Here is a 17,188-nt window from a genome sequence, read left to right as displayed (position 1 = left end):
GTTTTTTTCCTAGAGAATTTTGTAGAGACACTTAAGATTTGAAGTCAAAGATAACCCAGTATAATTGAGAAGAGAGTAAGTACTGACCTCCTGCAGAACTGCTTTAGATGCATTGTGCACACTTAGAGCACTTCCTAAATAATCAGTTGTTTGATGTCAGGTGCTGGAACTTAATATATGGAAAGGCACCTTTCTGCTCACTCTGAGGTTGCCTCATTAGAAAGGAAGTTGTGATATGTTTTAAATTAAATTACATGCTTTTGCAAAGGATAGTTATTTTTGAAGGTTTTTCTGACGCCTACACTTTCTTTACAAGCCTCTGAAACAGTTCTGTGCTTAAAATGTGTAATGGTGCAGTGGGTTGGGTTTGACAATGTCAGGCTGATAATAGCAACTTCTCAGTGGGGCTTTGGCTTGGAACCACCTTCAGAGACAGGGCAGGAAAGGCTGACAAGCCCTGGTCAGTGCAGAAATGTTTGTGGGACAACCCAGAGAGGCTTTTTGACTTGGTTGTTCTGACTGAAAAGGGCACTAAAGAGATGTGTAGGAAAACACTTGCTTCTTCCCATGCTGTCCACATTCAGGCTCTTACGCTGTTATAAATAATGAATTGCAACACAGCTACCTAATCCAAATAATTTGTCCTCTTAAAGTAGTGGCAGCCTCTTGGAGCTTGCACTGTGCGAGCTGCTTGTGTTAGAAGGAGTAATTTATGATGCTGTGGCTTATGGAAGGAAAGGGCTGAACAGCTGAGTTGCAGATTCCACTCTTAAGGGCTTTTTCCATGTTTCCGTTGGCTGAAAAATTCTTATTAAGGCATCCCAGGCGTGTGAGCCTTGAAGCTCCATCTCCTGAAACGGAAAAAATAAGTAGTCATCCCCTTCTGCTGCAGCACTTGGCACCAGTCTCAAGTGGAAATGTCTGATTGCTTTGTCATTCCAGTGGGCAGTGCCACACGCCTCAGATCCATACAGGATTGTACAGCTGCACTTTGCCTGGCCTCTTGCACACAGAAAATACACAGAAAAGGGGGCAGAATTCAGTGCAGTTTGGCAGTTCATACACGTCATACACTTGAAGGGTAAAAAGGATTATTGTGGTCATGTTGTTGGAACTGAACCTCACCAAGTAATTTTATTATCAGGCTTGTAACTCTATTTGGGTAAGAACAGATGGGAAGGGGAAAAGGAAGTATAAATGAAGAAGAGGCGATTAGTGAGGGTAGGTGGGAACTGCAAAAGCAAACGAGTGCCAGCAGCTATTTTAGATAAGTGAAAATCTTTCTCCTGAACACCAGTGGGTACACTGGTTTGCACTCACTAGCAGGATGCCCAAGTTGGTGCATTGGTGTATTCACTGAGCAAGCAGTGGTGTAACAGCCCAGCTGACAGATGTGCATTTGCACATGGGCAGGATCAGCAGCTGACATTTGATGTGGCTCTGTTATTCATGGTAGTTTAACCAGAAGCTCCTTTTCATCAAGTATGCTCAGCTGACAAGTTGTAGCCACTCTAAGAGTTGTGGAGCTTGATCTGGGTGATCATGTCAGCTTTGGCTTGTGTGTATCTGTAAAATTACAGGTTGGCTTTGCAGGACAGTGGCAAGCTCTGAATGAGCCACACCCTGCCATGGGATGCTGGGCTGCCAAAACTGTCACCTTCTAGCAGGGAACTGGAGAATTTTGTGCAGCACTTTGTGGGTACAGAAAAAAAAGTCCACTAAGATGCCCTCAGATTTGAAAAACACAGAAACCCATAAGCTTATTTGTTAGTTACAGACCTGTCAGAAACCATATTTGAAGGTGGAGTACCCAAGGTTTTGTGAAGGACAATACTCAGTGGTGATTGTGCCAAGGTGCTCTGGAGGGATGCAAAGCAGCATGGCCACATCTCCAGAGGGAGGGCTGGAATAGCTGTGTTATTCTCATGAGTTGTGTCACTTCTGTGACTCATATTTTTACTTGACTTAAAATCTGGCATTGGTCTCTGTGTGTCTTATGTGTGTAAAAGGGAGAAACCCTCCAGGTAGTGCCCAGTGGATGTGCAGATGGAGACATGCACATTACTGCCTTGAGTTCAGATATGAGCACTCTGTTATGAGGTGGTGGAGAAAGAGCAGAAACTCCTACTTAGCAGTCTGTCTGCAGGTGGGAAAGCCTGGGATTGCTCCAGGAGCCCAGGAGGTCTGCATGAGTACCTCAATCCCATGCAATTCCTCATGAGTGGTGTGATCAAGCACATCACGCTCTCTGAAATTGTCTTTTTCTTTGAGAGCAAATCAGCACTATTAATATTCACATCTTCCTATGGAGAATTGTGATCAGCTATTCTGTACATTATTTGCATGCTGTTGTTGTCATTTGATAAAAGGAATCACACCATGGTTCTTTGCTTCGATGTTAATGCTGTGTTGGATGCTATAATAACCTAATCAACATTCAGATTCATTCAGCCATTTGAGTGTAAACATTTTTGGAAATTAGAAGCATCAAAGAGTAAAAATGTGAATAAAAATTAGTGATGTTTCTCCCCTGTGTCTCTCTCAGTTGAGTTTTACATTAAGTGTACTAATGAAATAAACACTCTTTTGTGTAATTCTTGAAATGACCCAGATCTTCAATATGTGTCTGAGGAGGCACCCCAGTGGGTTGCCTAAATGGAAGGACAACCAGTAGACATTAATTGTTTGACCAGCTGCACTTCCCTCCTTAAACTGCAGCTGAATCTAAAAGTTTAGTTCAGTCAACAGCAGCTTCTGCAGTAGAAGCCCCTTGAATATCTGGAATACACTGGGAACAGACTTTCTGTAGGTCTTTCTGTAGTGCCAGGGGGAAGTTTCAGGTACCACCTTGGCAACAATACTGGCCTGAGCTATCCTGTATATCCTGTGAGGAAGGTGAGGCCCTGGCACAGGTTGCCCGGAGAAGCTGTGGCTGCCCCATCCCTGGAAGTGTTCAAGGCCAGGTTGAAGCACTTCTGCACAGGAGGTAACCTGAGCCCCTGTGTGCAGCTAATCATTGTTTCAGGTGTGTTTAACACACATTAATGCTTCAGGAAGCAAAGGGAATTGAATATGGATTTTTTTTTTTCCCATCTGAAGAACTCCTAACATTCTTGATACAGCTTTCAATCCAGTGAAATAACGAACTTTTTTTTTCCCCCCACAGGTAACATTGTTGGCAACCTGGGACACTCCTTTTTCAGCCAGAGCTTCCTTGGAAGCAAAGAGCACGGAGGGTTCTTGTACGTTGCAGCTACGTATCAGTCCCTGCAGGACCTGGTGCTCCCAACCCCACCATACTTGTTTGGCATCCTCATCCAGAAGTGGGAGACTCCCTGGGCTAAAGTGTTCCCCATCCGGCTGATGCTGCGACTCGGAGCTGAATACAGGCGTGAGTATTGCTTTTTTACAGGCACTGCTTGAGTAACTTCTGCAGGGGGTGGATGAATTCTGCTTCAGGGCAAACACCCCAGCCATGGATTGTTACCTGTCAGAGCCACCCAGGCTCAAGCAGGCAAGGAAAAGCTGTGTGTGTCAGACCCACAGTGCAGCACTGAGGTGGTGATGTGACCTACAGCCTTTTTACAGCTCTGCTGGGTGATCATGGAGATTTTTGTGGAGACAAATCTAGTTCTGAGCAGCTGTTTGTATGCATTTAGTGACCTGAAAGTTATGTGCAGAACAAGTCTGATTAGCTGGTGTGGTTAGCACAAGGGAGAAACTGAGATGTTAAGCTCTTTCCATGCTAAAATGAAAGAGCATTTGCTTTTAGGTTTTTTAAACTGTGTTCATTTTCCAGAGAATAACAATATGAGTGCAGTTTGTGGCAGTTTGTGGCAAAAATTCTGTTGCAACTAATAACAAATAGGCTGGAGAGAGTGTTTAATCTGAACAAAATCTTAGCAGTTAGCATGAAATTAACATAAAGTTAAGATAAAATAATTTTCAAAATATACCTTTGCTGGAGCAAGGACATTATTGGCAGTTTGTCCACCATGATGGGCCAAAAATCATGTCTCGCTCATCTGCAGTTTTATGATATGCTGTACAGAGATTTGTCACTTTAACTTTTAAAGTTTTGAGAACAATGGGAATTTTCCACAAAATATCTATATAGCTGGAGAAGAAAAAGTAAAATCCTCAAAATTTGCCTTCTGAGGATGAGGACTGAAGGTTAAACTTGTCCAAAGAAACATTCATGTTAAAGGTGTGTAGGTTTTTGTGTGTATCCACGGGGGTTTTAAAGTAGTGCATTTATTCCCATCAGTATCTAGAAAAACAAACAAAAATGCTCATATTTTGGGTGTGACATCTGTTTTTGAGCACAGAAAAAAACGTTTTGACAGTGACAAAATTAAACAAAATTACCTGCTCTAATACATTGGGAAGCCAAGCTTTGCATCATTTCTACAGCTGTGATTTGGATTTGGAGATATTCCCTTGTGCTGTGCCAGTTGTGACTGCAGGGCACTTCCTCATTTTCTCCCTGGAAGGTGCTGCTTTTGTGTCCTGGGTTTCCTTCCGTGCTCTTTGCTGGTGGAGCTGTCAGAATTCAGCCATTTGTGCAGTGCTGCTGGCTATGCACATCAGATGCAGGAGGCCCTCGGGGTTGCTGGGTGTGCAGAAAACATCTGCTGAGCATCCGCAGATCCGCCGAACAGCTCAGGCTCTGGGAATTCGGTGCATCTGGGATGTAGCTGAGCTGCTGCTGGAAACCAGGGTGGCAGACACGGGAAATTCAGCCCTTGTTGGTGCCTCAGGGCACTGTGCACGGGTTGGTCGCTGTGTGGTGTGTGGTGCTTTCAGGTATCAAATCAGTGTGCAGAGGCTGGAGCTGATTTCCATCAGGAAATCCTCATGTTATTCACATGATGCTGAGCACTTTGCAGCCCCTTCTGACCGCGCTGGGAACTGGGAGTGTGGCATTTGGGGAAATCAGGCTGAGTGGTTTGCCTGAGGATAGTTTAGGAATCCTCCTTCAAACATGTGTTTAGGAAACCTTGGCATTATGTACCACTGCATGAGTCATGTTTCAAGCACTGGGGTGGCTCCTGCTGCAGCATAATGTAATGCAGCCAGATCCATCCACTGCACTCGGAATTGCATCACAGATGTTTAACAGGTATGGATAAGGCAGCCAGGGAATGCAGATGTTTTGCATTGCTGACATGCCAAAAATGTCCTTTAAATTGTTTTTGACATAGCCCTGTGAAGTTTGCCACACTCTCATGAAATAATGAAAACAGGAAATAAAATAATCTGGGTTATCACTTGAATGTCACAGAATTGAAAGATTTACGATGCTTTAGTGGAGAATGGCAGTATGGTTGTACAAAAATAAAAGCCATTTCCAAGAAGTAGCCTGACAGAAGCATTTAGAAAGGTCATCTTTGCCATCAGGGTCCAGGTCACTCAGTTCAGTCCTGCAGTGTAGCACCTGTAAGCTTTCCACAAAAATATTCTTGTTTCTAGTGTGGTGGGCAAGCAGCTACAGTATGTGTAGGGTGCATTATAACATTAAAACCTTCTGCCCTTTTGCATTTTAAATTCCAGTCTTCCCAGTCTCTTCTTCAGCTTCTGCTTACCACATTCAACAGAGGAGATGGTATTTAGGTCTGGTTTTGTAGCATCTGGATATGTAAATTTCCATCTGACCTGTTCTGTTTTGTTTTATTCTAGTTTATCCATGTCCACTCTTTAGTGTCAGATTCCGTAAGCCTTTGTTTGGAGAGACTGGACACACCATCATGAACCTCCTTGCAGTAAGTCTGCGATGGGATTTGCATGTTCCATTGGTGTGGGGGGATCCATGTGGGGAAATGGGGGCTCCAGGTGCACGCAGTAGCTGGAGGTCTAGGAGATGCAAGAGGAGGTAGTGGGGATTTGGGTGAATTTACCTGCTGTTACTGAGAGTGGGTGTTTGCTTTCAACAACACAGGGAATTGTAACAAGTTACCCAAATCAACATCCCAAACCTGGCCATTGGAGGATGTTTGGATCTTGAAATAAGTGCATTATTTGCTCAGATTGCTTCCTCAGAAGTGCTGGGTCATCACAGTGTGCAGTCACAGCTCTCTGATTACACAGCGTTCCAGCTGAAGGGACGTTATTATCTCTTCCTGCTTTGCAAATATTTTCAATATACAAAATTCTCTTTGATGATGCATGACAATCTCACTGCTAGAAAAACTAGTAACTCCATCCAAGTAATGTAACAGAACACAGAGGGTGAATTTTCTTACATGCAGTGATGATATTCAAGGCTTGAGAACATTAATTTTGATGTAAGAAAATGTGTAAAATGACTAGCAGTCACAATGATGTTTTTCATTTGTGTACTGCAATTACATGGGTTACACACTGTGGTGTCTCTGTCCCTCCCTGCCTTCCAGTCACTGGTTACAATTATTTGAATGGGCTAAGCAGTAGTCACCAGGATAGTTATGAAACCTACAGTGTTAATGATGATCATCATGCCTAACTTAAAAACTTGTTTTAATTACCAGGACTTCAGAAACTACCAGTACACACTGCCTGTGGTCCAAGGTTTAGTGGTTGATATGGAAGTCAGAAAAACCAGCATCAAAATACCTAGTAACAGATATAATGAGGTAATGCTTATAATACATACATTTGTGATTGGAGTACCTGGGATCTAAAGGAATTTTTATTTTATTCACTACCACTAGGGAAAATGCCTCAAAAGCAAATAGTAACTGCATGATGCACACAGCTTTTGGAAGTGAATGAGCCTGGCTGCACAGGAAGAATGCAGTTCTGTTTAATACTAATTAAACTCTTAAACTCTTTTTCTTCAAGTTTTTGAACTGTTTACATAAAGTGTCATATGTTTGATTTGAGCAAATAAGTTGACAAACTTTACACTTGAGGTAAACTAGGAAGAAATAATGCATTAGCTTTTCTCATCTGTGTTGTGTGCTCCCACTCAAAGCATTTAGTAGTATTTGTTGGATTGCTGATTATTTTATGTAAAAGTTCCTTCAGCATCAAAATTTTATAATTGATTTCTGGTGTGAGAAAATCAGTCAGCATCTGTAGGAGTTAGTGCTGCTAACTAGAGAAAGCTGGGGGAGGAGGTATTAGAACAGTAATGAAAGAGAACAGTGGAGAAGGGGATTGATTTAGTGTTCTGTCTGAAGAGAAGGGAGTAACTTGGTGGTTTGAAACATATCAGAGTTGAGGTGAGAGCAAACCTCCTGAGCAGAATGGTATTTGTAAAAGTTCTTGTAAGATCAGAGCAGAATGCAGCTTTATCTCAAGAGGGAATTTCCCTGCAAGAAGCATTTGAGTAAAATAAGTGAGAAAAAAGAAATTCATTGGCAAAAAAAAATTGTCCTTTTGTGAAGTTTGAAAAAGACAAAATTGATGAAGCCAGAAGATAAAGGGTCTGTTAAGAGGTGTTTTAATTTTTGATGCAGTTGTGCCAGAATGGAAGAGGTCAGTGAGGTTTGAATGAATTCAGTCTGGAATGGCACAGACGATGCAGTTCAGTGTCAGCTGTGCCTGGTGTTTGCAAGGCATGGACTGAGCAGGACTGAGAGGGAATTCCTGTGTCAGGGAGCACAGCAAAACCTCTGCATCGTGCTTGGGTTCTCTTCTGGTGTGATGCAAGGATTCAGCTTTTTAAATGGAGAAAGTGTTATTTATTTAACATCATTGCTTGTGATTCATTTAAAAACTTGAATCAATAGAAATTCTTCATGAGCTTACTTTGAATCAAGATTCACAGATTCACAGAATATTCTGAGTTGGAAAGGACCCACAGGAATCAGTGAGTCCAACTCTTAAGTGAATGGCCCATACAGGGGTCAAATCCATGATCTTAGTGTTATCATTTATCTGCTCTAACCAGCTGAGCCAGTCTCAAGATGAATTAAATCACAAGACCTTTACTTTTTTCCCCATGTAAAGCACTATTTAATTAGAAAAGACTGTTACTTAAACTATTGAGAAAAACTCATCTTAAACACATTGTAAATCTCACACGTGGATTAAATGTGGAGAATTCAGCCTGTGATTAAAAATTTACACGTTAATATATAACTTTCCTATTAAATACTTACTTTTGTCTTCAAAATTATTTAAATTTTCTATAACTTAGAGGTCCCTAGTTGCCTGTTTAGTCCCTCAGCAAAGGTGAGTGTAATTTCTTAATCATTTGCCTTCTAACGAAGCAGTTGCCACATCCAGTTGTTTCTTGTTGTGCTGAAGGCAACTGCTGGGCTCCACAAAGGTGACTGTTCTGGACCTAAAATCCAGTTTCTGGAGCATGACATGATCAGCTGGATAATGAAAGACACTGTTGTCTGATGCAAAATCTTAATTAAGTTTCCTCCCCAAACATTACACCTGTGCACATTTGTCAATAGCGAGCATCAGTTAATGTTCCTGACACTATAATTAAGGATTTATGTTGGACTGAGAAAGACAGATGTGTTGTGTGTAGCCTGCATGCTTATCAGCTCCAGGAAGCAGAGGTGGGAGTGTGATTGCTGTTAAGAGATGTCAAATAATTCTGTATTTTTTTGGGTTTTCACTGCAGGGGGAATTGTGTCATTTAATTTGACTTCTATTTTTTTTTTTTTAAGCAAACATGCCATTGTCATGTTTGAAACAAATTTCAGAGTTGGGTGACTCCCTCAGTTTTCTTTTGGATAAAAAAAATCACTGAGTCTGAGCCTCCATGAAGAGGAATAGTGGACAAAAGAAAAGAAACTATAAAATCTACCAGAGTATTTTGTCAAGGCGTGTAACTCAGTGTATGTTAGATGATAGCAGAACTGAAGGGCAGATGAATCACAAACTGTCTTGGATTCTTTCTGGAGGCCTCCTTTGCAGACAAAGAGAAAATTCTTTTGGATGTCTATTATTTAGCTCCTTTTTAAAAGTCTTAAATTGGGAACATTGATCCCAGTTTCACCAGTTCATGCAGGTGAGACCCAGTGACGCTGAAGCTTTGGTGTGTGGTCGTGGCAGAAGAGGATGAAATGGCCTCAGTCTGAGTGAAGGCACTGTGGAGGGGCATTTATGATTTATGTAATGAACAACTGCAGTTGTATAAACAAGCATTTCTTCACAGGGTTTTTCTCATGGTTTTTTTCCCTGTGCATTTTTAAAACGAGGTAGAGATAACAGCTTTTGGAACTTCTGTAGCTCAGCTATCCCTTACAGCATTTATCTTAATTGCACGAAAGATGGCACTTGAAAGCATCCAGGCAGTAAAAGACCTGAACCCTCTTCTCAAAAGCAGTTTATGGTTCTGAGTGCTAAAACGTGACATGGAATATGAGAACTTGAGAAGCTTCTGATTGAACTACTCCAAGAACCACCTATTTATGGAAGTGCTTGATGAGCTGGGTGGAAATGATAAACCTTTGTGTTTGCAGATGATGAAAGCCATGAACAAATCCAACGAGCACGTGCTGGCAGGGGGAGCGTGTTTCAACGAGAAGGCAGACTCACATCTGGTGTGTGTGCAGAACGACGACGGCAACTACCAGACACAGGCCATCAGCATCCACAACCAGCCCAGGAAGGGTGAGAGGAGCCCTGGCTCTGCATGGCTGCCTGGCCCCGGCATTGTGGGGTTTTGTGAATTGGTCACAGCTGGGTTTGGCTGTGTTTCACCCAGTTTTTGTTAGACAAAATCAGTCTGACTGCTGGTGCTCCTGGCTGGGCAGCTTTGTGCTGGAAATGGCTGAGGCAATGCCTCTCCATTAATAGTGAGAGCTGGCTTTGGCATTATTGGATGTGCAGGTGAGGCTGTGTTTGCCTGTGTTTGACCTATACTATGTGAAAGAAAGACTAGATTCAGTAGGACAGAAAGTTAAATAGGAATAACCAGCAACAGCAGCATTTTAATAATGCATCTTCAAGAAGCTTCTCATGTTCACCTTAATTAGACCATCTAATTTCCAGGGTATATTTTTGTTACAGTAGGCTGAAAGGCTGCAGTAGCTGTGTGCTGAGAATTTAAATGTTCTGGGTTTGGGGATGTTTCTGGTAAAGACATTTATGCAATCTTCAAATGAGAACAAGACAGAGGCTGACTTGGACGTTTTGCAAGTACTCCTGGTCACTCCAGTGAGGATACTGGCATGGAATGTCATTTAGGAGTGATGGTCTTGTCTGACTTTGGTTAACTTCACCTATGGGACAGGAAGAGGGATTTCCAGCAGGACTTTCATGATGCTTGGTAGTCATTGAAGATAATTTTACTTTAAGTCAGGTGGCTTTGAGCTGTGGCCTTGCTGGTGGATTGGTGTTACAGTGTGATCCATAAGCAGATCATTCACAATCTGCCAGCTGTGTAGGAATATTTAGAAGTTAATTATATACTTGGTTACCCAATATTAGTATTTCTGAAACGTAGAGTGTTGTAGAGTGCAGAGAGGAAGAGTGATAAAATACAAGCATTCATTAACTTAGACAAAACCTGTTGTCCAGTTTAGAAAATAACTGGGTGATTTGCCCTTGTATATCCAAGCTTATGATGTGCAGTACAGTCACCATAATTCCAAGCAGCCTTTGTCCTGATTCAGGATAATCACCTCTCTGGCTGATCGAGCTGTGATACCTGATTCTGGGGTAAGGCATTGCTTTGATGAAAACCTCACTAAATCTCTCCTGTTGTTGGTGTTGCAGTGACTGGTGCCAGCTTCTTTGTGTTCAGTGGAGCTTTAAAATCCTCTTCAGGCTACCTTGCCAAATCCAGTATAGTGGAAGGTAAGAACTGAACTGCTAGCTTAAAACACACTTCATTCTTTGTCCAGCTCAGCTCTGCAACTAGCAGGGCTCTCTCTGCTCATATGCCTTGGGCCTTGGAATCATGCTGCTGCTTCAGCTTTATCCTACTTCTTAGCAAAAACCACCCTGTTCCCTTTATCAAGGAGGAATTTGTGCAGATGCTGCAGAACAGGGTCACAAGAATGCGAGGGTAAGGTATGAAATACTTGGCTTGGGAGCCTGTGATCGATTTACTGGTTTGGGTTGAATGAGGAAATCGTGGGCCTAAGAAATAAGGAATGTGTAACCCATCAACCAGCAGAGGAAGCCCTGCTAAACTTCCTCTGCCACCAAATAGCTCTGCAGTGTGCAAGGGGATGAATGTGCACTGTTTATGTGCTTGTATGTGGGCAGATGAGAACATGACAGGTTGAGAGCACTGAGCTGATACCTCTAGGGCTTGGTTTGTTGTTGTATCACAGAAATAGCTGCCAATGGGGTACTCTGGGCTGGAAGCTGTTAGTGCCTGTTAGCTGAGCTGCACAACTGTGCAGTCACATCCCTGCAGCTGTGACAGTGCAGGCAGGAGTGGTGTAGGAGTGTTCCTACCCTTGGTGGTGAGGGATGTGAGGTGCCCACGTGAGCAGTCAGTTAGCAGAGCTGCTTGAGCTGCTCCAGCTCCAGGCCCGAAGCTCTGAGCATTCAGCCATGGGTGGGGTCCCTAGGCTAATGGGCAGCCAGGTAGGTCATTGTGCCATTTCCTGTGTCTGAGCTGGTGGTTAGGGTAAGACAGAGGCTCAGGGGGACTCTGTCCATGGGGAAGTGTTTCCCTCCTGTTATTTTTGCCATAACTGAGATTTCACCCAAAGTGGTGCTGGCTTAATGGCTGGACTGGATTATCTTAGAAGTCTTTTCAACCTTCCTGATTCTGTGAATCCAAATTTTGTATCTTTTGCCACTGTCAGGCAAGCACTGACTTCTCTAACACTGTCACTGCCAGAGTGCTGCTTCCAGGCTTTGTTGGAGCCTCCTCCAACACAGGCTGAATGGAGTGGGCTCAGGTTGGGTTTCTCAGGGGGGCCTGGAGCAGGAGTCAAGTTGTGAGTCAAACTCAGGGCCATTGCTACAGATGACTTCACCTGAGAGTTTCCCTTCCTCCTACTGTTGTGTTTGCCTTAATCAGCATGCAGGAGGTCTCTGTTTTAGGAGTGTGAGAGTTCAGAAATGGTCTTATGGAGGGCTACTGCTCATGATGCTTAAAATGAACATTTAAACTCTGCTGCAAATAGGAGGAAGGATGTTTATTTGTTTTATTGTATAGACTCTGTTTAGCATGGCTTATCTTGGCTTATGAGGATTTCTTGGTTCCCTAGATGGAGTGATGGTCCAGATAACTGCTGAGAACATGGACTCTTTGAGGCAGGCCTTGAGAGAGATGAAAGACTTCACCATCACCTGTGGCAAAGTAGATGCTGAAGACCCTCAGGAACATGTTCATATTCAGTGGGTAGAAGATGATAAAAACTTTAGTAAGGGGTAAGTAGAGGAGCAGTCACTTGATATTGTTAAAAATTTTAATTGATTTTATAAGGTGCATAAGTCTTCCAGTCAATAGGAATGAAAAGTCTGTGTCTCTGTTTTGAGTGATAAGATGCAATTAATTGTAGTGAAAATGGAATTGAGATATCAGAGCTTTGGAGCATCAATTTAGAAAATTGCCAATGCTATGGATTTTTTTGGCATTGCCAATATCCAGTTATTGGAAACCACTAATCTGTCTCCAGCTCTCAATGCTGAACCCTGCACACTGTGGTCACTTTGCTCTGTTGGTGCTTAGTTTGCAGTAAGTAGAGCTGGAAACAAAACTGCTGAACATCAACACTATCTTTGGACACTTGATAGGCCTAAAGAAAGGTGGATTTGGCAGCTTAAGTATGGCAGTAAAGTGCTGTTGTGATGGATTCCATATTTCAGAACTCAGCACCTAGAAAGAAGGATATTTCTGTAGTTTCAGGATCTCCAGATCAATCTCAGGTTCTGTAATCAAGTCCTGGGCAGTGTAAATTGTGTTTCAGGTATTGCTGGCCTACACTGAGTTTGCAAATGAGCAAAAATCCAACCTGTATGAAAAGCCTCCTTATGGGATCCCAACTCTGGTGCAAAGCTTTGTTGAAAACCTTCAGGAAGGTCCTACCTGCACCTGCTTTGTGCATGTGACCCCCTTCAGGAACTGCCCCTTGATTCCAAGGTCATTCTCTTCTGCAGAGCTCAGGTCTTATGCTGAGTCAGAGCTCACCCTTCTCCCTCCCTTTTGCAGCGTTGTGAGCCCTATTGATGGCAAATCCATGGAATCTATAACCAGCGTGAAGATATTCCACGGCTCCGAGTACAAGGCCAACGGGAAGGTCATCCGGTGGACAGAGGTGGGTCCAGCAGCCTGGCAGTGCCTTGGCCACCCCATGGCACCAGGGCTGGGACTGCAGCCAGGGCTGTGTCCACCTGCTCCCCCACTCACTGCAGGAAAGCAGCACATGCTTCACCACGAGCCTTGGTGCCTTTCCTAGCTGCACAGGAGCTGCAGGGCTGGCATCCTGCAGGATTAAACATCCTCACACTGATGTGACTGCAGCCTGTGCTGCACCAGCCAGTGCTGCTCACATCAGGGTGTTCCACATGAGGACCAGAACAACACTTGCAGTGTTACACACAGGAACTGTTGGTTTCATCTGCCTTTGGGTTAAAAGCTCCCTTTTTTTACGTGGAGACAAATCTTAATATAAATTGTTTTCTAGAAATGTTATTTCAAGCCACTTCCTCTAAAATGTTGGATGTTAAAGCGCTGTGGCATAAATCACTCAGAAACTGCTTGCATAGCTGATGTTGCCTGTGACTTTGCCAGCACACAAATGCTGATGTCAAAATATTTCTGTAAGCGTTTTACTTCGCCTGCTGAGGAAGAATCAGGTTCCTTACTCTGCAGTTTGGCACCCATTTGCCTTTTTTTCCCAGGTCAGTTAGGCTCAACAGAGACACATCCAGTGACTACAGTAGCACAGATCTTCAGGCTTGTATTAAAAATGTAATTTTTCTAACTTAACATTTGTTTAAAATCAGATTTTTATTCAAACCATGGGCAGTTCATAGTGATTTCCATAGCAAGGGTTTTGACCAGATCTAAGAGGTTTCAGAGAACTATTTAAATTTAAATCTTTCTTCTTAAGTTTTTTAATTTTTTCCTCCTTAAAGTGACTTGTCTTCAGGGGCTTTTGCTGGGCTTCCCTGAACAGTTAGTTCTTAGTGCATCTGTTGTGTTGACTCTTTCTTCCAGGTGTTTTTTCTGGAAAATGATGAGCAACACAATGGTCTAAGTGACCCAGCTGATCACAGCAGGCTGACTGAAAATGTGGCAAAAGCTTTCTGTCTGGCTCTGTGTCCTCATCTGAAACTGCTGAAAGAGGATGGAATGACTAAGCTGGGCCTGCGTGTTACACTGGACTCGGATCAAGTAAGTCCTCAATAGTATTGGTTTTAACTGGGGAGTTGTTCTCCTGTTCATTCCCCAAAACAGGAATACAACTTTCACCAGAATGTTGAAGTACCAGTATCAGATATGAATCAGGGGCTGCTGGCTGTTGTTTGGTGTTTTGGGATGTTAGAACCAGAAAGCCAATGCCCAGCCTGAACTAACAGAGCCTTGACCCCTGTATGGCACAAGCAGCACCTGCTTTGTGCTCAGAGAAGACTCTAAATTGGCCATTTCACCAGCAATTAATGCTGTGGGTCCTGCTCCTCCCAAGGATCTGCTTTGACAAACCAGGAGAAAAAAAGAGGCTCCTTTTGCCCAGGCAGCCACTGGGAACACAAAGAAGCACAAAGACAAGTGGAAAAGCTGCTTTAGTGCCTGCTACATCCAGTTGAAGTGCCCAACTTCCCTTGGAGAGGCCACAGCCCCTCCCTTACTGCCCTGACTCACAGCATCATATTCTGTTCTTAAAACCCATTCTTTGTATTTTTTAGGTTGGTTATCAAGCTGGGAGCAATGGACAGCCACTGCCCTCTCAATACATGAATGACCTGGACAGTGCCTTAGTGCCAGTGATTCATGGAGGGGCCTGTCAGTTGAGTGAGGGGCCAGTCATAATGGAGCTCATCTTTTATATTCTGGAAAACATCTCATAAGAGGACTTCATTTTCTGTTCAGACCTGTTCCAGCAGCAGTTGTATCTGAATCATTTGCACTTTAAAACTGGAAAATTAAGCTTTTGTTAACACTATTGGGGAAGGGGGGGAGGGGGGAGGGACAGTTGTTCCATAATTCTAAATCTTCTATGCATTGTCAACAACCAGAGGATCAGGGCAGCTTCTATACTACAACATGGCTATGCTATCCTTGCAGCTAATCCACTTCTGTTACTGTTTAGAAAAATGCTCATGTTTAAAGACTTACAGTCGTGTACTCTCGATGCTCAAAGGGTGCAAAGATCACTGGGGCGTAAATAAAAAGTGAAATTCCAACCTTGTACTGTTTGTAGATGGACATGTAAGAAACAACAATCAAGACCTCCATTCTGACCTCATCCTAATGCCATCCATTTGTGGTTATTCTGTAGACATTAAAAAGTAACGTTTACATTATTTTGACCAGATTATTGGTTGAAATACCTTTGGAGAAGCCCTTGAGAGGTGGGGGAAAATTCCCTAGCCATAACTCTGTCTGTCTGTGCATCCAGAGGAGCAGAACAGGCATCTCTCTGAAAGTTACTGAACTGCAGTTGTGTGTGTGTAATAGGCTAGTTCACTTTTTTCCTCTATTAACCACAAAAGTCCATCACTTGGGCAGGTTTCTGTGATCTCCTAGAACAACTCTGCTATTCTGTACTTTGTTTACAAATCTGAAGCAGAGGAAAGATCAGCCCCAAAGTGCAGTTATATCTTGTTCCTCGTCCCCAGTAGGTCCTGCTTTTTAAAGGCAAGTCCCCCCAGGGCAGCTCTGTCCCCTCCCTGCTGTTCGCTGTAGTGTAACGCCAGTGTCATGTAACCCAAGCCAGCTTGCACTTCATATTGCAGCCCCGTGTCCAAGCTTACCTGTGATACCAGTATAGAGTGGCTGTTCCTGCATGTTCTGCTGAAAAAGGCTTTGTGGTCAGTTCTGAACACGTGCACTTGGCCCAGTGCTCTTGCTCTCACCTGAGAGGGCTTTGGTAAGGAAAGCAGCTGCTCGTGTCTGCCAGGGCATTAAGAAGCTGGAATTGAGCATCAGCCAGAGGAAATGTGGTTCCATGTTCTTACTGTCTCCATGGAAAGCTGCTAACCAGTGGCAAGAGCTGTAAGCAGGAGAAGGGGTTTGGTTTGTTTAGCCATAGTCAGGCAAAGCAGTTCTTTTGAGTCCCTCCCAGGAACAGGGGTGAAGATTTCTCCTCCTGTCTAGAACTAATTAATGTGGGAAGAGAGGTGCTAATTTATGGTGAACATTTGTGGTATCTCAGACATTCCTTACTTGCCGTCCGTTGTGGGGGATGCAGCAGGGCCTGGCTGGGCTGTGCTGTGAGAGAGTAACAGCAGTGGCCTTGCAAAGAGAAAGACACAAAGGGAGTGCAAGGCCACTGTGAGATTGAGGCTCTGGGTTTTAAACAAATCAACACCATTGGCTGGGCAGGGGAAAGGTAACTGCACAGAGTGATACATTTGATAGAAAGGCAGCCCAGTGTCTGCAGAGTGCACTTGGGAATAAATGGCTACTGCTTTTCAAAAAAGCAAAGCCTGACAAATCCAGTGTTCCAAATTACAGCTGGCACCACCCAGCCCTTGGAGAAGACAGGCCAGGGAACTGGGGCCAACTCCACCAACAAGCTGGCCAGCGAGAGGGAGCAACACTACCACACTTAAAAGGGTGTTAGATCCAAGTGAAGCCTTACCTCTGGCATTTGGGAGAAGGTGGATGACTTAATGCAGCTCCTTAAATGGTTCCTGCTGGCCAAAGCAGGAGCTGTGACCCAACCCTGCTCCTGCCGAGGTGCCTGTGCAGCCCAGCTGGACTGAGGCCACTTGATCCCCCTCTGCACACTGGTTCTGCACACTTTGGGACACAGCTCAGCACGACATGGTGTAGGCACAGTTCCACAGCTGGAAGAGCATTCCAGAAACTCTGTAATAATCTTCCTCCTAGAGCCTGCACTCCAGCTTTGCCACAGCAGCGGCTTTCCAGTTACTTTAGTTGCATTGTTACGCTTAATAATGCAGTAAAAGAGGTGAAAAATGTTTATCTTCTCTTCTTTTGCCCCAGAAGTCTTTTAGGTTTGGATTCTGTTTGTGCAAAACACTATCAACTGGTGACTGACATGTTTGCTTCAACCATAGCCTTTGAAATGACCTTAATTACCATGTTGTTAAGAAATGAGTACTTGTTTAGAAAAAAATTGTACTTTTAAAATTCAGTTAGTTA

The 17,188-nt window shown here is 43.5% G+C and overlaps 1 protein-coding gene across 2 annotated transcripts in view; it reads left to right on the top strand.

Annotated features, from left to right (window-relative positions):
* The window catches only part of ZFYVE9 (zinc finger FYVE-type containing 9), a 53,964-nt gene extending 38,703 nt beyond the window's left edge, over window positions 1-15,261 (top strand). For both annotated transcript variants that reach the window (XM_085067597.1, XM_085067598.1), the window contains 9 exons: window positions 3,167-3,391; window positions 5,680-5,762; window positions 6,507-6,611; window positions 9,408-9,558; window positions 10,666-10,746; window positions 12,120-12,282; window positions 13,064-13,169; window positions 14,075-14,251; window positions 14,764-15,261. In XM_085067597.1, coding sequence (XP_084923723.1) covers window positions 3,167-3,391; window positions 5,680-5,762; window positions 6,507-6,611; window positions 9,408-9,558; window positions 10,666-10,746; window positions 12,120-12,282; window positions 13,064-13,169; window positions 14,075-14,251; window positions 14,764-14,925 — 1,253 coding nt within the window. In that variant the 3' untranslated portion in view covers window positions 14,926-15,261. The remainder of the gene's footprint in view (window positions 1-3,166; window positions 3,392-5,679; window positions 5,763-6,506; window positions 6,612-9,407; window positions 9,559-10,665; window positions 10,747-12,119; window positions 12,283-13,063; window positions 13,170-14,074; window positions 14,252-14,763) is intronic.
* Window positions 15,262-17,188: the final 1,927 nt, after the last annotated feature.

The sequence above is a fragment of the Lichenostomus cassidix genome, chromosome 8, assembly GCF_008360975.1.
Source record: "Lichenostomus cassidix isolate B80296 chromosome 8, HeHo_3.0, whole genome shotgun sequence".
Taxonomy (NCBI): domain Eukaryota; kingdom Metazoa; phylum Chordata; class Aves; order Passeriformes; family Meliphagidae; genus Lichenostomus; species Lichenostomus cassidix.
The sequence above is the reverse complement of the archived record's forward strand: the minus strand, read 5'-3'. Positions and strand labels throughout refer to the sequence as shown.